General features: G+C 47.2%; 1 protein-coding gene across 2 annotated transcripts in view; it reads right to left on the reverse strand.

Annotated features, from left to right (window-relative positions):
• The window catches only part of rpa1 (replication protein A1), a 49826-nt gene that overhangs the window by 8411 nt on the left and 16910 nt on the right, over nt 1–24505 (reverse strand). For both annotated transcript variants that reach the window (XM_061248409.1, XM_061248410.1), the window contains 4 exons: nt 14520–14655; nt 7514–7690; nt 4982–5089; nt 2842–2928 (listed from right to left, as the gene is read on the reverse strand). In XM_061248409.1, coding sequence (XP_061104393.1) covers nt 2842–2928; nt 4982–5089; nt 7514–7690; nt 14520–14655 — 508 coding nt within the window. The remainder of the gene's footprint in view (nt 1–2841; nt 2929–4981; nt 5090–7513; nt 7691–14519; nt 14656–24505) is intronic.

The following is a 24505-nucleotide window of genomic DNA, read 5'->3' on the forward strand; positions in this document are numbered from 1 at the left end:
CTATGCGAGTATGGGAAACCCACGAAAGCGTGATATTAAATATGAAGATATGACGCGCTTCCACTGCATGGCAAACTCACACGCACGCACGCAGGCAGGCATGTGACCCACTCCATGCGCACACAACAGGGGACCAGGGATTGCCGTTCCTCCAGAACTTCAGTGGTTACCTCCCTTCAGGTTTACGCACCCAGCGTGCACACACTGCCATACTGCCATACAGCCAAACATGGCCTCCGTGAACTGGCATCACGCGCTACTAAGCGGAAGCGGCCTCCTGTTCTTGCACATCACGATGGTTCATATGGGGGCAGCCGGTAGCCTAGCGGCTAAGGTGCTTGACTGGGACCTGAAAGGTCGGTGGTTCAAGGCCCATGATGAAATCCGTGCAGCTGTTGGGCCCTGGATCAAAGGGGGATTGACCCCTATTTTTGACAGGGGCCATGTTACATCCTCCAGGCTCATCATTGTCAATTTCTTATTGAGGTTTCTGCACCCTTAAAATCTTTTTGGAATTAAAATCTATTATGGATTTGGTTCTCTGGACCATTGTTATTGTTGGTAAATGAGGGTATGCAGCTTTAAGAGTGGAAACCATGGGGAATGTTTCTGTTTTGAGTGTTTTGCGATTGGCCCGTGTGTGTGTGTGTGAGTTGCCTTTTTTGTTGCTGTGCGTGCGTTTTGAAAGAGAGCACGGTCACGGAGAAAAGCCGGTCGTACAAGAAAGTTAATGTAATTTTCTTTGGTGCAATAAAGGAAGCAAATGCCTAAGGACTCTTCGTTTTTGCAGCAGAAACCAGCTAAGTCGTTAAGTTGGGTGTTATATAATTAGCAGCTTCAGCCCTGGAATCAAAAAGGAATAGTGGTTCGGTTCCCCAGTGTCTCCCAACTATGGTCCGAAGAAAGAAGCAGGAAAAAGCAACACCGTGAAAAGAATACCAATTTTAGTCTGTTTCAGGTTGTCTGTGAAGTGCTAAAATGCAAAGAAGTTGAGGTTCCTTATTTTAAAACATGTGTGGTGACAAAACAAGGTCATGCTTATTTTGTCACCACACATGTTATAAAATAAGGAACCATTGTTGCTAAAGCAATGATATCATAAAATTGTTTATTCAAAAAGAAGTTAAGTTTTATTTCTTTCACTGTTAAAAAATGATTGAATGGAAATAAACACACACTGGCCGTGCGGTTTAAGGGATTAAACAGGATTCAGGGATTAAAAAGTATTTTGTATTAGAATGACTTCGTTTTTATTATGGCAAGTGTAAGGCCTATTTCTTGTATATGTCACTGTGTGAACCTCATTAAATGTGCAGGTCCATTAACAAAGCCTACGGTTAAAAGAAAGGACAAATGTAAAGACTGTAAAAGATTTATCCCGAAAATTTTCATTATACTTAATTTTTTTTTCAGTCATATTTTTCATTCAATTTTCACCGGTGTTTTAAAATGGAAGATAAACCCAGAAAAATTCCAAGATTTTCTTCCGCAAAAATAAAAGAATGAAAATGATGAGCCTTATTCATTCTGTACGAGACGTACTCGCGCCTCTGATCGTGGCCCGTCAGGAGAGGACCGGTAGTGTAGACAGATCTCAGAGAGGACCGGTAGAGTAGATAGTTCTCAGGAGAGGACCGGTAGTGTAGATGGATCTCAGGAGAGGACCGGTAGTGTAGATGGATCTCAGGAGAGGACCGGTAGTGTTGATAGATCTCAGGAGAGGACCGGTAGTGTAGACAGATCTCAGAGAGGACCGGTAGTGTAGACAGATCTCAGAGAGGACCGGTAGAGTAGATAGATCTCAGGAGAGGACCGGTAGTGTAGACAGATCTCAGAGAGGACCGGTAGTGTAGACAGATCTCAAAGAGGACCGGTAGAGTAGATAGTTCTCAGGAGAGGACCGGTAGTGTAGATAGATCTCAGGAGAGGACCGGTAGTGTAGATGGATCTCAGGAGAGGACCGGTAGTGTAGATAGATCTCAGGGAGGACCGGTAGAGTAGATGGATCTCAGGAGAGGACCGGTAGTGTAGATAGATCTCAGGAGAGGACCGGTAGTGTAGATAGATCTCAGGAGAGGACCGGTAGTGTAGATAGATCTCAGGAGAGGACCGGTAGTGTAGACAGATCTCAGAGAGGACCGGTAGAGTAGATAGTTCTCAGGAGAGGACCGGTAGTGTAGATGGATCTCAGGAGAGGACCGGTAGTGTAGATGGATCTCAGGAGAGGACCGGTAGTGTAGATGGATCTCAGGAGAGGACCGGTAGTGTAGATAGATCTCAGGAGAGGACCGGTAGTGTAGATAGATCTCAGGAGAGGACCGGTAGTGTAGACAGATCTCAGAGAGGACCGGTAGTGTAGATAGATCTCAGGGAGGCCCAGGCAAAGCGTCCGGCCCGGCAGCATAAATGACAGGCGGCCAGACGGGAGCGGAGCGCCACTCGCTCATCTCCGGAGCCTAGCACGTGCTAGCCAAGCCCTACCCCACGCACTCATTTAACCAACGCGAGAAAACTAAACAAACATCTACTAACATCTGTGTGTGACTGCAATCCCCCATGTCTGACTTCCCTCATTAAATTCTAATAAGGTCCGTTTTCAGTTAATATATGGATTTTATATACGTTCAGATCTACCGCATTTCCCCTCAAGGCTCTCCTGTTCACTCTCAGAAAGTAAAAAGAAAAATAAACAGAGGGGATGTGTGTTTAAGTGTACTGCACTAGAGGCATTTCTCAGTACGGATTAAGGCCAGAACAAACGCTGTGATTCCGTGTTATACAGCACAAAGGAACAATGAAGGAACATGACGAGGCGCATTGGGTTGCAGGCCTCATACTCACGTTGTAGGTTTCCAGCTTGACTCTGATGCGGAAGTTGTACGTGTTGAAGTTGGCTTGTTGGAAGACTTCGTCAAAGGATGCTTCACTCTGGAGAACAGGGAGAGCGAGGAGAACCAGGCGTCAGGAGTGCTGCTCAGGCTGAAGAGGCACGCCGAGTGTACCAGCCTCTCGGCGCGTGTGCGCATGCGTGCGGAGAGCGCGGGGCCAAACCAGGGTGCACCCCAACTCCTGCAACCGCTTTGTGGCTTGAGACTAGCCAGGTACTTACCACCCCCGCACCCACCCCAAGGTACAAAAGAGAATGCACCCGACGACAAACTCTCGGAAGCCTACTCAAAATTTAGTGGGAGATCAGAACTGACACTCCCAACCCTCTGACTGCAACCGCAAGTCGAGGATTTGGCACATTGGTGCTGACTGGTCACAAAAGCTTACACTCCAAATCCCAGAGTTCCATTCAAAACGAAGCTACACTCACAAACAAAGCAGCATGATTCGCTCGGGGGTGTAGCAGGAGGGCCTTAAAACCTTTCATTCTCTGAGAAGATAATCCAGTGGTAGCAGATATGTTAGCCTCAGACTGCCTTGTGACTAGGATATGTTTTACTAGAATGTTTTAGTCAGAGTCCTCAGGACCTCAAATTCAATCAAATTGTCCATCCCAAGATCTAAGACTAAAACATATGGAGAGGCTGCTTTTAGTTCAAACACCCCCAGACTATGGAACAAGCTTCCTTTGGGCATCTGAATCTGTGGATATCTTAAAAAGAATTCTGAAGACTACTTCTCTATAAAAATGCTTTTCCTTAGGAACCCTCCGCTCATTTTAACTTTACATTCATTTGAATTTTATTACCATTTTATTGTTCCCAGTATTTTTTTATTGCCATTTTTATATTTGTCCCGTTTTACTTGACTATTTTTACTAGCCATGTTTCCCTATAAAGCGCACTGTATGGCACTATGTGCTCCCAATGTGCTATATAGTTTATTATCGGTTATCATCAACAATGTCCTCTGAAATGGTAATATCGAGCAACATATCAAATCTAACTTTAAAGACAGTGGGAACAGCTGTGGTTACATGATAGATTGGACTAACATTAGATACATTTTGATGTTTTAATAAGAAAAGGTGGAGGTTAGCTGTGAGCTTATAAACTTAGCGCAATATTGTAATATAAACCCATCAAACATATACCTGAAGTAGGTTTGAAATGCGTAAGTCTCTGCTAGGCACTTGGTCTACCGCATTCGACATGCAAATTCCTGTATGTGCGTCATCACACTTCAATATTTGGGGGGAGGGGAGGAAAATAGCATATGGAGGAGCAATTACAGAAGGCAACGATGTCAAATGGATATTCCTACAAAAATGCCAATGTTAAAAGGTATCAAATATGGCATGTTCTTAAAATGAAGGATTACAGCTTTCACAGGCCTAGTGTATTTGACATCACCGCAAATAAAAAGGTCTATAACACACCAATGAACTGGAACCATAGGAAACGCATTCAAAAAGGCTAATAGATTATATTAGCCTGCCGATCGATAGTGCTACTCTCGGCAATTACTTTATAGCTGTATAGGCCGCTAGTTCACACGTCGGCCAGATTGGATGATTAATCTCATAGTGTTTCCTGTGTCTGTCACCAATGCCGATTTCACCCTTTCTTCATACTACAGAAATGATCAAATAATTGATCATACCTACCCAGAGAAAGACGGAATTCAGTGCCAATATAGACGTGATATACACAGATGCGATTAGCAGCAAAGTGAGCATTAAAGGGAATTAAACAGTACTCTGTTGGGGACAATAAAACAAGTGTTTTAATGCACTACACAGCAACAGCAGTGGAAGACAAGTTCTGCACCCCTCCCGCTCCTGACGTGTTCTCTGTACGCCGCCCTCCTATCCAAACCTTTTCTCAATCTGCGGTTTCTTAGAAACCCTGGTGTCCACTGGAAGGGGCTGCAGTTAAAATGCCTGCTGAGGGACAGGCTGAGCCTTGGACAAGCCCCACGTCTCCATATCCGAAACACACACACACACACGCACGCACGCACACACACACAAAACTGTCTTTCACACACACACACACACACACAAAACTCTCACACACACACACACACTCACCGACTCCCTCAGCTTGCCCAGGTAGTCTGCGTCCTGGCCCAGGATGGCCTCAGCGCTCTCCTGGAAGCAGGTCACCCACTGGTTATCCCCACAGTCAGCGATGTTGGCCTGGCAGGGCAGAGGAAGAACACACTGAGTGTGTGTGTGTGTGTGTATGTGTGTGTGTGTGTGTGTGTGTGTGCATGTGTTGGACTGTGTCTGTAGAGTGCAGGTGTGCTTGAGTGTGAAGTCTGTTCCAAGCTGCCCTCCGCCATAAATCAGCACAATGCATGGCTTGCCCCTTACGGAAATGTAATTAACTGTATTATAAACGTGTTGAAAATATACATATATTTGACCTTAAACTGCCAATAATTAGCACATTTGCCAATAAATGATGAAGTGCTGTGATATACAGATAATAGTTTTAATGCATTTCAACACATTTTTACAAAATACTCCAGCTCTATAAGGGATGTGTACACACACTTGAGCACGCATGCGTGTGTGCGTACATGCGTGTAACACGCAAAACGCATACGCACGACTGTTCCCACTCCTCCCATCAGTGCGCGCACAGCTTAAGGCTTTAGTGACGTCAGAGGAAAAACCGCGCCAATTCTCAATTGGGTCTAAAATCCTCCTGCACGGTCCAGCGGACGTATTTACTCGAGTCGCAGTCAACCTCCAAAGCTAATCTCATTCAAGGCTTGGTCAGCAAAGTCATAATTAAAGGTAAACACTCATTAACAAGCAGGCAATCTGCACATGTGGTGCGTCGGGATAGCACAGGCGGGGGGGTATCGACGGGGCCGGGAGACGAGACCCGCCGTGAAGACACGGCGGAGCGAGAAACCGGCAGAGACACGTCCCCGAGGATGTCTTACTGTTCAGCTCCACACCCCGCTCCGCCACCGAGGACGTTTCAGAAGCCTTGAGCCTGCCGGTGGAAGTGGGAGGGGGGCAGGCACACAAGCCAGGTGAGCCTTGGCCCATACCCCCCGGGTGGAATTACGATGACCTACGGCGCGTGAGCCGCACTCGTGCCGCGTGCTAAATAAGTAAACAGGCCTCCTCGCTCTCGTAACCAGGAAGGCATACAGATGATATTTTACATATTATCAATGAGAGCGCAGAGAGGGAGAGGGAAAGGGGGAATACACAGGAGAGCGAGCTGCAGCAGCATTCTGTCTGGCATGAGCTCTGCGGCAAAAACAAGCAGCCTCTTTCAGACGTCTGGCTCCAGAAGCTCGCTTTCTGACAAAATTAGCACGAAAGATTTTAACGCGCTTGTTAAAAAAAGGGGGAAAAAAATAATTTAAAAAACTGTCTTGGCTGCAGATGAGAGAGAGGAGAAGAATGACCTCGTTTTTTTCTGCGCAGCCCTGAGAACGGAGGAATCTCACACAGGAAGGAGGAACGGGTGGCCAGTTAAAACCAAAACTCGGTTGTGCGGGGGCTTATATAAAGATTAAAAAAAAAATACCAAAGTCATGCAGGACTAGCTAATGTAAACAGGGAACGGGGGGAAAAAGGAAAGGAGAGGAAGATGATCAAAGCCAGAGAGCTTGAGAAGAAGCAGAGGGTGAGGACAGTTGAAAGAGGACTTTAAAATGAAAAACAATACAGGTAATGAGCTATTGCATGCTGGAAATATTTCCTTCAAACAAAACGCCCTCTTCAATTCAAAACAAATCATTTTTCATCAGGTCCAAGCATGGAGGCTTGAAATAGCCATTGAAAAACAGTCATTTTGTGGTCAGTTAGCCACTTACTAATTGCTCTGAGGTGTGCTTGGGATAATGGTCTGGTAAATGATCCATCTGTGCCCAAGTTAGGTCTTGGCCAGGGAAACCAGGTTTATGGCCAAAATATTTGGGTATTTGCTAGAGTTCATGACCCTCCCTGACCTTCACAAGAGCCCCAGGACCAGTCCAGACAAAACGACAGGAAAACAAACAAACATTCACAGACTTCACAGGTATGACCTTATTTTCTTCTGACACGCTTTGCTTGGCCAAAAAGGCCCATTTCGACTGAATCTCACCATCGATCCCCGTTACACCAAAGCAAGCGTTCGATAGTATGGGGTTGTTTGGCTCATGTACTCACTTACAGATTTTGGAATACAGGGAGAAAAAAAAACAAAAAACTGAAATGGGGCAGGATGTCTGGTGCAGTCTGTAGGCAGGCTAGCTCTTCTGTCATACTGCAAGGTGCGTAAGTATTTGGACATTGAAGCAATTTAAGGGGGAAAAAAGGAGATGGAAAGGGAGTGAGGGAAAGAGGGGGGGAGAAGGAAGGAGGGGGAGAGGGGGAGAGAGAAAGGGGGAGAGGGAGAGGGAAAGAGAAAGGGGGGAGGGGGAGGGGGAGAGAGAAAGGGGGGAGGGGGAGGGGGGAGAGAGAAAGGGGGGAGGGGGAGGGGGGAGAGGGAAAGAGAAAGGGGGGAGGGGGGAGAGGGAAAGAGAAAGGGGGGAGGGGGAGAGGGAAAGGGGGGAGGGGGAGGGGGGAGAGGGAAAGGGGGAGACGACGGGGGTTGGCGCAGACGCTCACAGAGAGGATGAGGCGGTACTTGAAGTTGGGGAATTCGCGATCACACTTCTCGCAGCGGAACATGCCGTTGTGCTGGTCCACCACCTTCTTGTTGCAGTCCTGTGTGGGGCAGGCCTGGTACAGGCAGTTCTCCTTACGCAGGTACACGATGGTGGCCACGGCACTGAAGTAATCAGCCTGGCAAAACACAAAATGGAGGGAGACACCGAGAGGTCATTCACTGAGCACTCAAGACGCACGCACGCACGCACGCACGCACGCACGCACGCGCAATTCCCAAAGACATGGTTCTGTACACTGCGTATGTGCATGCAGCCGGTAAATAATATGGAACTGAAGGCTCAGCAAAACACATTTTAACACTCAGGACGAGCAGGACGACTACACAGAAATTTAAGGGCATTTTGACTCCGTAAAATGCTACGTAATTAAAATGCTAAATTGAAATGCAAAACTCCTGGACAATACCACCACCGCCACAGGCAAACAAAATGCTTAATTCAACAGCAAAGTGGAAGATAAAGACTGAATTCTAAATTCCCTGAATTGAGGAGAAAAAAAAAATACCCTTCCGTTTCCATAAATGTAAATCGAAACGAGTCCTTTGGATCGAGGTGTACAAAAGAGCACCTGGTGGAAAAACTTGCAAGGGCTTGAGGAATAAATAAATGCATGAAGGCTGTAGGTCGTGTGTGATGCGATTCAGGAGGGAGAAAGGGAAGGGGATTCACAAGACACTATGGTGCGGTGTTCGGCTGAATAATTGGCAGAAAAACACCAAAGGAGGGCTAGATGTGGTTTGGTGTGTTATTCTTCCAACTAACCATTCCCCCTTCTACCTACCTCCACCCATTGTAAACTTGTACTTGCAAGATTTGTCAGAACCCTCAATTCCATTGGGGGGGGGGGGTATGTACAAAAGCCAGGTAAGCTTGGCACAGTTGCAGACTGGAATTTTGATACCTTCCATGCAAAGCAACACTTCCGCAGTGTCTAATACAGTGATCTCCACAAGGTTCGGGACAGACATATTTTCTCTCGATATGGCTCTGTACTCCACAATTTCAGATTAGTAATCAAATAATTCAGTGCAGAGCATAATTCAGTTTCACAGCTTTAATTTAATTTTACAGCATTTTAGACATTCTGGTTTCAACATGGAGATATTAGAGCACTTTATATACACTTTATGTACATATTCCCCTTACAGACACAGGTAGAATCTAGGCCTCTTTCCATTACCCATGCGTACAAGGGGTTTGGCACAGCCATACAAAATATTTGCACCTACCTGCTCCCTAATCAAGTCGGGGGAACAGATTACCCCTGCCATGTTGCACGGTCAGCCCTAGGCTAAACTCTCACTCTAACAGTGAACACAATTAAGGAGGGGTCCGGTCCAGGGAGGTAAGACCCGTTCACACTGAACACAGGTTTGAGTGGAGATCCAGCGCAGAGGGGTCCGGCCCAGTGGTTAATACCCGTTCACACTGAACCTGGCGGAGGAGAGATCTGAATCCACAACGCGCAGCACGGGGGGCCCACGCTCACATCAAAGGCCTCTCTACCAAAGTGCACCCGCATCTGCCAACACACGGAGAGACGGAGGCCTACCAGAGAGCCCTCTACAACAAAAACACCATTATATTCCTCCGCTCACGCCACTCGCAGCACGCGCCACGAGTGCCTCGCGCCACACCGTCATGAAAGGAGAAAAGTCACACTCGTCCTCGTGTTTTCCGAACCCCTCTCCGTTTCTCTCCCGGTGAGGACTGGAGCCGAGCGTTTCCCTCCAATAACCGAAACGGCGGCGGCGGCGCGGCGAGGGAGCGGGCCCCTTTGAGAGAAGGCGGAGGGAACGTTCAGGTGACTGACAGCGAGAGGCGACGTCGACGGGATGCGCTGGCGTTAAATACGACACGCTGCATGAAAGCGTACCGGAAATCCAGACGCAAGCTCGAAAAATGTTACACGCCGTGCGAGTGCGTTAGAATTGGGGGAATAAAAAAAAGAACATTAGATGCCACAAGCATCTGAGGACAGCTCCGATGTGTAGAGGGATTTAGAAGTTTGTTTAATATATCTGTGATGCAAACATTTATTTGAGAATGAAAATGTTCTCAGTGAATGTTAAATACGGGGGGAAAAACACAGAGGGGAGATTCGTCCTTCCAGGGTATTTGCCCTTATCGAGTATTCCGTGTGGAATCGGTTTGCTTTTCCCTTTAATCCACTAGAGCCACAGGCCTCCGGCAAAGTCATAACCTCAGTTTAAGGAAATGCCCCGGGGGCATTTCGAAAATAACTAAATAAAAGTCTTTTAATTTAAAATTGATCAAATATTGCCAAGGACATGATCGCAAAGCAACTCACCAGATCAAACTTGAAGCACTGGTACAATCAATCATTTCATGTAAAGAAATTATGAACAAATAAAGGTAAAAAAATCCATGAAACATCATGGTGACAGGGATTCACAGTTTTAAGCATGTCTTTTAAAGTTAGAATGTAAATGCCTGCCTAATGAACAGGCCCAAGCCATGCTTTAAGGACATATCAACAATTCAACATTCAAGATGGCGGACCTCGATCGACTGCCACGTGTGGTGGCCTCTTCAAACTCTACCATAGTTCTCCCTCCTGATTTCCCCCGCCCCCCTTTCTGATATCCCTATCCCTCTTGTCAAAAAAAATCGGTCAAAAAAAAAGAATAAGAAATTGCACTTATGATGACTATATGTTTAAAACAGCACTTCCTATGTATTTTCCTAGTTATGGATGTGACGCTTTGACTTGTGAAAGAACCTATGCACTTGTAAATCGCTTTGGATTAACAGCGTCTGCCAAATGACTAAAATGTAAATGTAAAATGTGAGGCCCGAGACGACAAATATGGACAAAACGTGTGATTAGAATGAGCTCCAGCCTCAGCGCAGGCTGCAGAGGAACTCTTAGGCTACCACTCCGGTGAGGACCCTCATGTGGTAATGTACAGAACCCCCCACCAACCCTAATTTCAGCTCCAGTGAATTCCACCATGTGGCGTTTTAAGTTTTATATAAAGCCGAATACCAATTTCCAAGATATAGCTACATTTAGAAAAAGTTGCCACAGGGGAGAGATTGCAGTGCAGTGTACAAAATAAATAAATATATATATATCCAATACTCAAAAAGCAAACCTTCAGGGAAAAAGAAGAGTGCTTATTCATTGTGGTTTAGAATAATGTGTTTTGCAGGACCATGGAGTAATCAGTGAGGGGAAAACATAATATCTCTAAGTGCTAAAGCCTTCGCCACCTACAGCTAAATTGCATGCAGCTGGTTTCCGGCATCTACACTCAAGGAGGAGAGCACACAAAAGTGGTTACATTGTTGTTTGTTGCGAACCTTTAGCCCGTTCGAAAGCCTCCCAAACTGCTAAGCGGCTTCTTATCGGGTTTGCATTGTGCATTAGTAGATTTTGTTTACGGACGTTATGACAAGCATTCGCATTCGTACTAGTCTCCGACAGGCAGTTTGAAAAGCTCAGGCCGACACAGTCAGGCACAAAGCCGCATCTCCAGGAAAATTATAGACATAAGTGTTTAAAGTTTTTACGTAATGCGTTGCCTACGGTGCATTTTAATATTATGGAAAATCATCCAAAATTGCAGGAAAAAACTTTTCTAACGATCTGGCTTCATCGCAGCAGTTTGGAGTATATTCTAGCTCTGTGCGCTTTCCCTTGGATGAGAGGCTCACCTTCCTGCACATACATGTGTTGCTGAAGGCATCCCTGTTATTTCAGCTCCCCATTTGAGAGCAGAAGCACTGCAGAGTCCCTATGGCCCTGCTCAAATTCAAACCACAGCCCTCCAGGGCCCAGAACCGCTGCTTTTCCACCTCGCTTTAGGTGCAAGTCATGTGTGAAGACACTCTGGCCAATTAGGAGCAGTAATTGTTCAGTTAATTATCAGGGAGGAAAGAGAACCAGGGCAGGATTTGGATAAGAGGGCCGGATTTCAGCACCCAAGGCTTACGGTATTGCAGCGGTCTCTCTGTCCCGTCGGTCCAAAATTCTCCTATAAAAATGTCTCATCACTATTTTGGTCCTAGGCAGAGACGGTAATTATGATGTACACGGCATGAAGAGGAAACCCACCATGAAGTCTCCATTTTGTATTTCCATCATCACTTTTCTTTCCCCCACTGGGCCGACTGGGACTCTCCTCTCTCTCCTTCCCCTAAGCTTTGAAAAAGACTAGCGGTTTATATCCCATTCCCTCTCCTTTCCCTATGCATCGCCTGTCCTTTATTCTCTCTGCTCTCTCAGAATACTCATTACTGCCTTCTCCGCCACCTCCCAGCTCTGCGTGCGCTCCACTCTTCGTGCGGCAGCCCCTGGGCGTATCTTCTCACAATTCAGATTAAGAACGCCACGAGAGTCTTATCCGTTTATTTTCAACCCAAAAAGAGAAAGAAGTCACGTTCCTGTATTAGTCTTCTGTTTAACCCTATATTTCATTCATCGTGAGGTCTTCGCAGCTTTGTACATTTTACTGTTCATTAATGGTTTATTCTTGTATTTATTGCATATTATTATTTGTATATTCCAAAGTCAGTTAATTGTGTCACCTGTTGAGTGTTAGAGAGCTCCAAGAGCACTGTACTAACGCATGGTTTCCGGCAGACCCGTGTATTTAGCCCTGGTGACACTGAATTTTCATACCACAGTGAAAGGTATAAGAAAAAAAAAAAAAAAAAAGATTATTATTCTCGATAATATTCACATTGACAAATTCTCATCGGATTTAATGCCAAAAATAAAATTAGCAACACTTGGTAGTTAAAGACTGCAACCAGTTATAGAAAACAATGATGCAGGTCCACCTAGGAGCAGATCTGTAAACGGTTCTACTTTTAGCCGGAACAGAAGTTGCATCACCGGAGTCTAGCGCTGCCATGGAAACGGTTAATCGCATGTCAACTGCGTGGGATGACGTTTCAGACGGCAACGGGCAGTCCGCATATTTTCAGCTGTGCCTTTTTCAGGAGAAGACGTGCAGTCTGTGTGATCAGGTGAGCTACGGAATGACCAGCCAGCTAGACGAGAATAATGTCATGGCATATCAATGAAGGCACAACGTCGGCGCCATTTGAGTAAATCACAGGGCTGGGATTAAAAGTGTCAAAAGTTCAAGAGTTCCAGAAGAAACTCAGTCGAGTGGTGAAAGGACTGACTGGTAAATTTAAAAGTAGTAAAACACTAAGACTACTTCTTGTAATGTTTCCTTCTTACCGTACCGAGAGTCAGATTAATGTGAAAATTAAGTTAATATTTATGAATATAGTTTCTGGCAGCATGCTATAGGTAGTTGAAAATTGTCAGTGAAATCTATTGGGCCAGCTTTAGCGACATTAAGATTTGCTGGCAATGGCACTCAAGTCCTCCTAGCAGCTACCGCAGTAAATCCCCAAAAGTTTACGTTCCAGTTTGAAATTGTGAAGCACACGAGCAGTTCCACCAGCTGTTTGGAAATATTTGAATCTAGTCTCGCGAACTACAAGCACACAGGGGTGCTATAGAGAAGTTTGGTATGTTTACCTTAGAAACGGCAGGAGACATAATGTCTGGAAGAACTTTAGTAATAGTAACAATAACAGATTAGATTCCATGCAACTGTACAGAAACAAATTAAAGTTTGTGTTAAGGAATGCACTATTACACGAAGTTGTGAAGCTGCAGGCTACCGACAGAAAGTGCTTTGAAAACAACGGTTTGAAAAGAGCCCTGTAAATAAAATATTGGCAGGCTAATTAAATTTTTCAGCTGCAGATAATATAGTACACGTTTAACAAAAGCACGCCATTAAAACATTGGCATAATATATAGGCTGTCAAGTACAGGGAATTACCCAGTCTGCCACAACAAACCCCCCCCCCCCCCCCACCCATAGGCACCTGCCACAGAGCTCATTTTCCTCTGTGAAATTATTACATTCTACGACAGCACGAACGTTGATCTACACAATCTGACCTAACACTAAATGCAAAAGTCCTATTCCATTTGCTTTCCCCCTACTTAATATTGTCCTTATCACAATCAGACTCGATGCATCACCGCGGCTAATCTGGCTGATCAGCCAGACAGGCGATAGCCGTGCGTTGGGCACGGCGGTGTACTAGCACGCTAGCTGGGAGCGAGAGCAAGGCACCACGAGCCGCAGCTTTTCCGCGAATGATTAATGAGCCCGGGCGAATCCCATCCAAACGCACCGCTCCCAGAATGCCCTGCAGCACAACGGAGAGGCAGCGGGCGTGGCCAGGTGACATTGCACGAACCCCCCCCACGACATTCGTGCAGTTCTGCTGTAAGGAGATGAGGTCAGCCTGGGTACGAGGCGGTGGTTCCGATATCTGATATCTCCCCCCGCATCGGAGCCGTTCCACAGACCGTTCCGCCGAACGCGGCCCTTTGAAGCTGGGGAATCGGCCTCCATTCTCCTCGGGAAGGGAGGAGGAGGCTGCTTTGCGAGATAAGGCTGAGGGAAGGCGGCTCAGAGCCGAGAGGTTGTAGGTCTGATTCCTGGGGGGACCGCGGCCATTGTCACCTTGAGTAAAGGTACTTACCGTCAATCTCTCCAGTAAAATATTCAGCCGGATAAATGAACCGCAGGTGCGAAATGTAAGCTGTGCAGGTCGCTTTTGATGACACGGATTACGCAAGGCCTAAGCCAGGGGTCGGGAGCATATGCATAGGTAATCGGTCAAAGTGTGCGCGCCAGCGTGTGTGTGTGTGTGTAGGTGTGTGTGTGTGTGTGTGTGTAGGTGTATGTGTGTGTGTAGGTGTATGTGTGTGTGTGTGTGTGTGTGTGTGTGTGTGTAGGTGTATGTGTGTGTAGGTGTATGTGTAGGTGTATGTGTGTGTGTAGGTGTATGTGTGTGTGTGTGTGTGTGTATGTGTGTGTGTAGGTGTATGTGTGTGTGTAGGTGTATGTGTGTGTATGCGCGTGCGCAGGTCTCACCTTCTCTCCATGCCCCAGGTGCTCGGACTTCACGTCGCTCAGCATCTTCCAGTTGGAGTTCCCTCCTCCTCCTCCTCCACCTCCCTTCATCTCAGTCACCGATTGGCCATCCAGAGCGTGGCCCTCCTTATCGTACCTGCAGCAGGGGATGGAAACGTTAACCTAAACCTGATACACGAGCGAAAGCCACAACCTACATAACAACCAGGCTAACAGTGTCCTCACAACATTACAGCAATATTTGGTCAGTGTTATAACACTGGCACAACTGGACAGCAAAACTGTGAGAACATATTGTGTTTGCTGGAAAGCTCCTGGGCAAACGCATTACTGCACTGTCTGACTCAATAACTGACCCAAGTATGACAGACAGGTTCTTGTGCATCTATCAGAATCAACACTGTTTCAGGGTGGGTGAGGGGACATGAGCCCTAGCCAACACAAAACGTTCGCACAACGTTGCTTCCATGTAGTGGCGTGTTATAACGATAACAAAACACTGCAGTAACATTGGGAGAACTATTTGCGTTAGTCTGGATAACGCCAAGAGAAATAAGAGCGGTGGACGAAGACAGAACCCAGCCCCAACCCCAGACTCAGCCGGCTCAGGTTTGCACTGGTTAAATAATAATAAAACTAAACAAAACCCTTAAGTCTATTTCTGCCCAAACCTTGGGGGGGGGGGGGGGACTGGGGGGGTAAGCCCGAAGGCACAAGCGGAACAGCAGCAGCCGATGTTGGGAGCGGCGCGGGGCGGATCGATAGAGCTCACCGATTGGTTTTTGTTGAAAAGCGGCCATGTTGTGGCGAGAGGCGGGGTGCTGTGTACACGGAGCAGGGCTTGTTCTGAGAAGCATGACTAATTGAAAACGTCCACAGCTCTGGGAGCCGGGAGGCCCAGGCCACATGGCCACTGCCAGACACCGGCTCACCTTGTGAAAACACACTCAGTGCTGTACAGACTCTCACACACACACACACACCCCTCCCTCCCCAACACACACACACACACACACACACACACACACACACACACACACACACACACACACACACACACACACACCTCCCTCCCCAACACACACACACACACACACACACACACAACCGCACGCAGGCGCAATTACACAGGAAATTGCTTGAGATAAAACAGAGTAATGCAATGAAGTCATTTTGTTCTTGTGATTAAAAATACCAGTTTGTTTTATTATCTTGTAATCAAAGATGATTAGAAAATCAATTTTGCCTTTAACCAAATCCCCGAAGTAAGCTTGAACTTCCACACAAATGTCTTCATTGCTTCAAAAAAGCACAAGCCGAAAATAAAAAAATACTAAGAGGATTGAAAGAGGCTACATAAAGCAGGAAAAAATAAAATAAAAAGCAGGTGGCTTGGGGCTGCAGCTAGCACCAGCAAAGCAACAGTAACCAAAGGTTTCACGGCTCGGTTGCTTAAACAAGGGGCGGGGGGGGGGAGGGTTAGTCTGACTAACTGTGACAGAGGCCCGACAGCCACAACCCCCGGGGCACTGTTCCGGCAGGACAGGGAAGGACCGCGCGGGCCTGGGACAGGAAGGAGAGGCGGTGCGGGGGCGGGGGTAATTGCATCGCATCGGATAGTGTTTGGCTGGCGTTTAGCGGACAGGAGTCGCGGTTTAGGGATTAGGAATCCTCGCCGCACTGGGAGCCCCTGCGGCAAGAGTACGCTTCCTGGAAGTCCGTCTTCTCTGAAAAATCCCACTCTGACAACTGCCAGCCGAGAGAAAGCCATTGGCTTTGGAGCGTTAATCTAACTTAAGGGCCCCGGTATGGGGCCGAGACTGTGTCTAATGGCTTTGATAACCGAAGGGTTGAGCGCGGAGGATGAGAACTCCCACAGCCGAGAGAACCGCAGAGCAGGGACCGAGCTTTTCAACATCCCACCCTGCCCCCACTGTGAAGACCCAGAGAACCGCAGAGCAGAGACCGCGCTTTTCAACATCCCACCCTGCCCCCACTGTGAAGACCCAGAGAACCGCAGAGCAGAGACCGCGCTTTTCAACATCCCACCCTGCCCCCACTGTGAGGACCCAGAGAACCGCAGAGCAGGGACCGAGCTTTTCAACATCCCACCCTGCCCCCACTGTGAAGACCCGGAGAACCGCAGAGCAGAGACCGCGCTTTTCAACATCCCACCCTGCCCCCACTGTGAAGACCCAGAGAACAGTGACGGCACGGCCAAACAGAACCTATCCGCAAGGCTGAAAACAAGGGGGCCAAGTCTCTGACTAATGACACAGGGTGGGGATGACTGGGGTCTCACCGACGGGGGCCAACCAACGAAGGGGGAAACTGAAGCACCCACAAGCACCAGGCCAGTGAGGAAGTGAGGGATGGAGGACAGAAGTAAGGGAACAGGACGAGTGCAGCAGAGGGCTAAAAAATGAAAGGAGCAGCGCAACCGACCGCCCACACCCCGGAACCGCGGAAGGAGCCGGAATCACGCGATGCGATCTAACGGACAGCAGCTGGCCCACGCCGCAAGACTAAAGAGGCTCGCGGCCAGAAGACGTGCAGTAAAGTTTAAATGGACGGTGTCAGGATGAATAATTGGCAAATTTTAAAACTAAATGATCGGTTACTTTAAACCTTCTCTGCGAGGGGAGGTGACCTCAAAAACAGGGGACTGAAAGCCCTTTTCAGCAAGCGCATGATGAAATTGATTAATGTTGCAAAATTTATCAAGTTTTTCCATGGCTGGCCCAGAGTATACCAAGTAATCATTGCAGTAAGTCACGTCAGTTGCTCCTGATATGGAAAGAGATTCTTTTCAGCCTGTACAATTTATAATTTTTTCCACAATTCCAGTTTTGCAGACAAACGATTCACATGTGGTGAAATCCTTAGCACTTAAATGTATTTTTATACACAGTGGTGTCACCATGTGCAAATTAAATTACAGCATGTTTTTATACACATCCCGCCATTTTACAGCACCATAATGCTTGGGACATATTAATGTTCTGAAAATGAAAGTAGTCGCATTTCCTTTGCATGCAATGACTGCCTGAAGTCAGCTTTGAATTTCGGGCAGTTCCTTTAGGCCTACACTCTGATGCATGTGAATCTTTGTCTCATCAGTCCTCAAGACCCTTTTCCAGACTTCTGTAGGCTCGTCTTGGCCAACTAACTTGGCCATCCAGTTTTTGCGGCCAACCAGTGGTGTCCATCCACTGTAGTGCTCGTGAAGTCTTCTGCAGACAGTAGTCACTGACACATCAACACCAGCCTCCTTAAGTGAGTTGCTGATATGTGGAACAGGTGCTTGAGGGGGGATTTTCTTCATAACGGTGAGATTTTCCATCATCAACTGTACAGGTGTTCCTGCCAGGCACTTTGCGATTGAGCTCAGCAGAACTTTTTATTTTTAATGATGCTCCACAGTTGAACAACAGTTCAACAGCTGATTTGGTAAGCCTAAGGCTTGGCATATATCTCCAAGTGTTTTTTTCGTATTTCTCAGCCTCATAATGGCTTCCTTGACTTTCATTGGCACAACTTGGGTTCTCAAGTTGACAAACATCAATGACAGACTCCAATGGCAATCGAGTCTAGAATCAAGACAAATACTGAAAGCGCTCTTAGACCTGCATCAAGGGAGCGACTGAAGAAACACCAATAACACCCAAACAGACTAATCGAACACCTGTGAAACCATGTTATGCTGTTCTGAAATGTATAAAAGGTGCCAATGTCTAGTGAAATAAAACGGCCAATTAAAAAAAAAAAAATTAAGTCTAAATAAATATTAGAACGCTTGCTGAGATTTACTTATTTATTTTGTCTGGAAAATGAAGACATGTAGCTTCGATAGTTGTAGCATAGATCCATTGGCTATTACTATTGTTTCAGAATTAAAGGCTTTATTGACCACTTTCTAATTGGACAGAGATTAAAGGCATCTTAAAAGCCTTTTCAGTTCAGCACACAGGAAGAATGAGTGGCACGACTGATCTCCCTGGAGCATTTCTACCAACAACAACCCCGAGGGAGGTTAACACAGTAATCCCTTTACGTCTGGAGAGGCAGACAAAAACCCAAACAAACGGCTTCAAGACATGGCAAACACAAAGAAAGTAAATGTAATAAAAAACAAAAAGCTCTTAAATACTTTCAACAGCAACATGTGAATGTCATTTTTGCTTTGCAAAAGGGCCCAACGGCTGTGCGGACCTTACTGTGGCTACACCGGGATTAGTGCCACCGACCTTGCGTGTCCCAGTCATTTACCTTAACCACTACGCTACAGGCCTCCCCAATCATACAAAGTGCATTATCATCCCTTCCTTGCCTTACAGACCTAGCCCAGACTGAAAGGTAATTGGTAAATGGCTGGCATTTATATAGCGCCTTTATCCAAAGCGCTGTACAATTGATGCTTCTCATTCACCCATTCAGACACACACTCACACCGACTGCCCATCAGGAGCATTTGGGGGTTAGGTGTCTTGCTCAGGGACACTTCGACACAGCCCGGGCAGGGGATCTAACCGGCAACCCTCCGATTGCCAGACGACTGCTCTTACCGCCTGAGCCAATGTCACCACTAGGATGGGTTAATCCTGAATTATTAAGATTGTGTGAAACTGCAGAAAACCACCAAAACAAACTACAATTCCCAGGAGGCACCTACTTCTTGTCCCTCTCTCCCCAGGCACTCAGTGTAGTGCTAAAGCAGCCGATGATGCGAGAAGCGAGGTTTCACCGACTCCCGAAAACCGGGCCCGGGAAAGCAACGAGGGGAGGGTCAATCGCCCACTGACGAGACACCCACCCAAGTCTGCTCTCCCACGCCCAGCCCTTCCCCTGATTGATGACGCCTTGTCAGAGCAGCAGGAGGCCGGCACTGAGAGACTCACCAGCTCCTGCACCGAACAAGATCCTTATCATGACAGGAGAAACCATGCTGCTAGTCTTTCACTCAGGAGCGAAAGAGAGGGTACAGGAGGGGGAGGAGGGAGCGCTGTTAATCTTCTAAGAACCGGAGGACACCGCGCCCTAGCCCTGAAGCGGCGTTCATAAATAAGACAGCAGAATGCAAAGGAGACGACGGGAGAGGGGAAAACGGGGTGCATTAATTAGGGCCCGGGGTGTGTGCTAACGGCAAGGCTGCTTCCAGCGCTTTCCCGGGCGCGGCGAACGGGTACGGGTACTCTAAACGTGTCCAGACCGGCGCCAAACGCAAACGCCATTCCCTTCTATTAATAGAAGCGCCCTCTGAGCGCGCCCAGCCAGAAAGCGCTTTAATCACGGGCTCTTCTGGAATGAGATTACTGGGAAAACTTTAATGAGGGAGAACAAACACGGCATAAAAGGTTTGTGATTTTATTATACGGAACAGCAGGTCTTCCAGGTCCCCGTCAAAGGAAGCCTGAACATCCCCGCCCTGGAATAAGCACAGCCTAAATCTGCATACAGCGCCATTATACTCAGGCACACAGGAGAAATGTAGAGTCATTTACATTCAGGGTATTAATGTACCACGCCACATGAGTCTTTAAGTGGGCACGACCGTGCATCCGAATGAACAATGCACGATAACGCGCAACTGATCTAAATACAGGACTTAATACAAGATTTAATTAAAATAGATAAGATGCTGACGAGAAAAATACCGGCAAGCAGCAATTACTAGGTCAACGCATAAAAATACAGAGGATTCCACAGCCCCTGTGTTCGATTAAACCGTTCGGATCTAAAATAGATTAATAATGAGAAGTTAAGGTGCATAGGGCTTATAAATCTACAAGGCTATGGATTTTTTTCCAATTAAATCAAGAAATGCATACATGTCAAATGACTTCTTCCTGGTCTAACACTTGGCAGCCATTTTATTCAAATAAATCCTAGGTGAGAGCAACGTTCACAAATTGCATGGCACTGAAAAATAACCGAACGCCTATACCAAACACGGCATTCTGATTGGCCAAGCCGTGTTACTAGCGTGTGCATTATTTTAACATAACCTTGCTAAAAGATGTACTGAATTTTTTTACAGCTAAAATATCCAACAAATATCGATGCGTGCAACATCATGCAAAACGCAGTTCCTGCAAGTAATGCAGTTATAGCTGACCTGGTGACAAAAATTGTTCTCGATATTTTATGGCCAAAAAAGTTCACGTTTCACAACAAATTAGCAATGCTTGGCTCCACAATAGAGGGCATTTTCATTGCCATGACCCCATTTTATATCAGTGAGCATCTAAATACATTCTCAAGATATCGTATTATTCAGTATGCTTATAAATAAGGAGCAAGCCTGCTTTTGAATAATAAATAGCATGTGAAATTGGAAAATGTGTTTGACTTGTTGATGGGGGTTGGGTATTTTCACAAAAACACCAATCAATGGACCTCAATGAATATATTAGTATACAGGATGTTATTTTTGTGATTAATGTACTTCTTTTATATCTTCTTGACCTGTTGCTATCTGAGGAGAGCACAAGGAGAGGGAGAGGTAGGGGGAGTGTGAATAATTATTTTCTCAGCAACTGGGACTATTTCTCCTGTTTCAATTAATAATCGTGTTTCTAAGCTAAAAGTAAATTGTCCATAGCTACATTACTTTGGCAAGTTAGTCGTGGTACAAGCAGGATGATACCCTATGAAGGAGTCAGGTACGAGGAAATAACTGCCCTTCGGGGTGGCAAAAGACCCTGTCGGCAGTCCTTTCCTCATAGCTGAGGCGCTCGTAGGGGCCATACATATAGGCAAGATGGGTCCTCCAGTGAGAAGAAAAACACCACAGCCTGGTCCTCGTAAAGTCGGACTGAAGCGGGACTGAAGTGGGACGAGGAGACAAACCCACGACAGCTCCATCAGTGTAAAGTCTGACAGAAGCGGGACGAGGAGACAAACCCACGACAGCTCCGTCAGTGTAAAGTCTGACAGAAGTGGAGATGACCGGAGCAAGGAGACAAACCCACAACGGCTTCGCCGGAGTAAAGTCGCAGAGGAGTGAAGGTGAGTGGGGCAAGGAGACGCGCTGCGGTGGATGCTGATTAATCGGGTAAACGCCAGCTGGATGAGGGTCACGACCCCCCCGGCCCCTCGGGGGCTGTGCCGTTCCGTTCTCCAAAACCAGGCAGGTGTCGAAAACACCCCTCAGAAACACCACAGCGCCCCCAGAAAGGACATCGCCACGCCTCCCACCGGCTGAACAGGGCAGGGTGGGGGGGTCAGGCCCCGGCTCAGAAGACGCCTGGCTCCCCCTGTGGCTCAGGCGGGGCGGTGCAGCGTCAGCACGAGCACGCAAGGAATTGTGGATTTTTCCGGATTAATCCGGAAGCGCGCCGTTTCCGGCTCTCAAGTGTCTCCGGGGGGGGTGGGGAGGGGGGGGGGTTTAACAAGCCGACGCTTTGCTGCCGAACGCGCTCACAGCGAGCTGTCAGAGTGGAAAAGCTCTTGATGTGTGTACTGATTATGCCCAGACATCTGCCTCAGCCTCACACTGCGGGCCTGAGAACCTCCATTTCATGATGCTGATAAATCAGGTAAAAATATCCCTGTTCAACACACACACACACAAAGCTGTCAATAAGAAAAATAAAGGTCAAAGCCCATATGAGATACTTTTTTTTTTTGGTGCTTTAATCTTATCCCTGCAGAATTAAAGATAAGAAGATACAAACATTTAGATGGAAAATAAGTACTAAAACAAATATATACAACGGCGTACAGGCCCTTCAGTGAAATCAATTATTTCTCTGTAAAAGCCATTTTCTTTAATCTTGGAGATGAGGAGGGTGACCAGCACAATATCCGCACAGCGATGGATGGACAGATCGATGAATGAGTGAGGGGACCACTTCCTCCTCTGGGCTCTCACAAATCCTCCTCACCATAAATATTTTAAAGCCTGCTGGAAATACAACCACCAAAAAACAAGATCCGCAGCAGCCAAGTATTTTTTGAAAAAGAAAAGATGGTGTGGAACAAACCTGGCTGAGTTTCGGGCTTCGTGTTTATTTCTGGAATCTCGGGGCTTGCGGAAGGGAGCAGCCATGTTACACAGGTGGGAAAAACGCAAGGAAACGACGAGTGAACATGGCAAGAGCGGTGCGATCGTTCCACAACTGTTACAACCGCAAAAAACACCCAGTGAGAGAGACACACTCATACTCACACACTCACACACAGGTGCATGTATGTATTTATACCCTCGGTCTGGCTGTATATCATGTGAATAACAGAGTTAATGTACGAGTGACCGCCGTGTTCCCTCGCCGGTCCTGACAGCAGCGGTGGTTTTCGCGGGGCGAGCAGGGCCCGCCTTGTGTGTGTGAACCTCCTCCCCGTCACGCTGCATATGCATGCCTGCGCGAACGCCCGTCAACACGGACCACATACACCAGGGGTGTCAGGCCCGAGTCATGGAGGGCCGCAGTGTCTGTGGGGACTCCAGACGCACTGAAGTATGGCTGCCTACGCGCAGAGACACACAGGGGACAATACCACAGAGACACATCCAGGGCATACGCTTGTGCTCTCTGTGGAAACCTCTAGTTCTCTCTCTCACTCTCTCTCCCTCTCAATTCCATTCAAAGATGCTTTATCGGCATGACACGTATACGTGCTGCCAAAGCTTCACGAATTAAAAAAACATTACAATGCACATACACTACAACGAATGACACCTGTTATGACAAACATGTAAAAGCATAAACTAATTATTAGACAAATACAAGTAATAATAAGTACATTTATTTTAATCATTTTTTTAAACGTAAATAATCTCTCTCAGGCTCTGGAGCCGCAGCTAGAGATTCCCAACGTGAGAAAGCTCCCCTTGCAGTAAACGCTGACGCTGTCCTCCTGGCGGCAGTGGCAGGGCTTTATCCACTGCAGGATCAGTTCATTTAGCAACCGCCTACCGCTATCGAGCGGCGACGCAGCCGGCGCACAGCGAGGGGAGAAAATCAAGACGGAGCCTATTAGAGGGGAGAACGGAACCATTATTTCCAGGTCCCGAACGAGGCGTTGGAGCGACTCCACACCGCCACCTCTCCCTCCAACATCCCTCCCCACAACTAAACCTCAAGCTTTCAACACCCCCCCGTCCCCGAAATTAAGTCTGCATCCCCCGCCTTTCTCTTTTCCGGGCCGCTCCATTCCATACCCGGGCGCACGGCGACCGAACACGTCCCGCGTCAAACACGCAAAAACAAGTTTTTTTTTTTTTTTTTAACATATTTTTTAGGCCTTTTTCAGCTTTATTGGACAATATATAGTATAGAGAGACAGGAAGAATGGGAGCGAGAGAGAGGGGAAGACATGCGACAAATGTCAGACGGTCGGAGCAATGAGCATGCGGTCAGTGCTCTGCAGGCTGCGCCACCGAGACACCCGCAAAAACACAAGTTGACGTTCTGTTCGGCCTTGCGTTTCGCCGCGAGTTTCATTAATGAGTCGTCCAAACACAAACGGTCTCTCGGGCGACAGGCCGCCGCCCGGAACTCTTACTCAGCACAACGTCAGGCGTTTATCAACGAGACAGACTACAAACTCCCAACAAGAAAAACAACGCTCTTCATTTAGGCAACGCTCCACTGAAGAGCCCCTCTCTTCCCCCTTAACAGAAATAATGGCTGTAACGTGAGAGAACATGCGTCTGCTCTTATTTGGATTCTGCGCTCTGGTGACAGGGAGGGAGGGAGGGGGAAATGGGACTCGGGCCTGGAGTGCTTCATTAGGATTAAGGCCCCATGAAACCAGCTCTTCAGCTTTTTATTTTTGATCCTCCCGCAATTACAACCTTAAGGTCAAACTCGGCGCCCCAATAAACCTTTAAATGGACTTAACTCCCTTTACAGCTCTCCCCGGTAAGAATGTGGAAGACAAACAAGACAGGCTGTACAGTGTGCGTGTGTCTCTCCCACTGTGTGTGTGTGTCTCTCCCTCTGTGTGTGTGTGTCTCTCCCTCTGTGTGCGTGTGTTCGTCT

The sequence above is a fragment of the Conger conger genome, chromosome 7, assembly GCF_963514075.1.
Source record: "Conger conger chromosome 7, fConCon1.1, whole genome shotgun sequence".
In the NCBI taxonomy this organism is placed as follows: domain Eukaryota; kingdom Metazoa; phylum Chordata; class Actinopteri; order Anguilliformes; family Congridae; genus Conger; species Conger conger.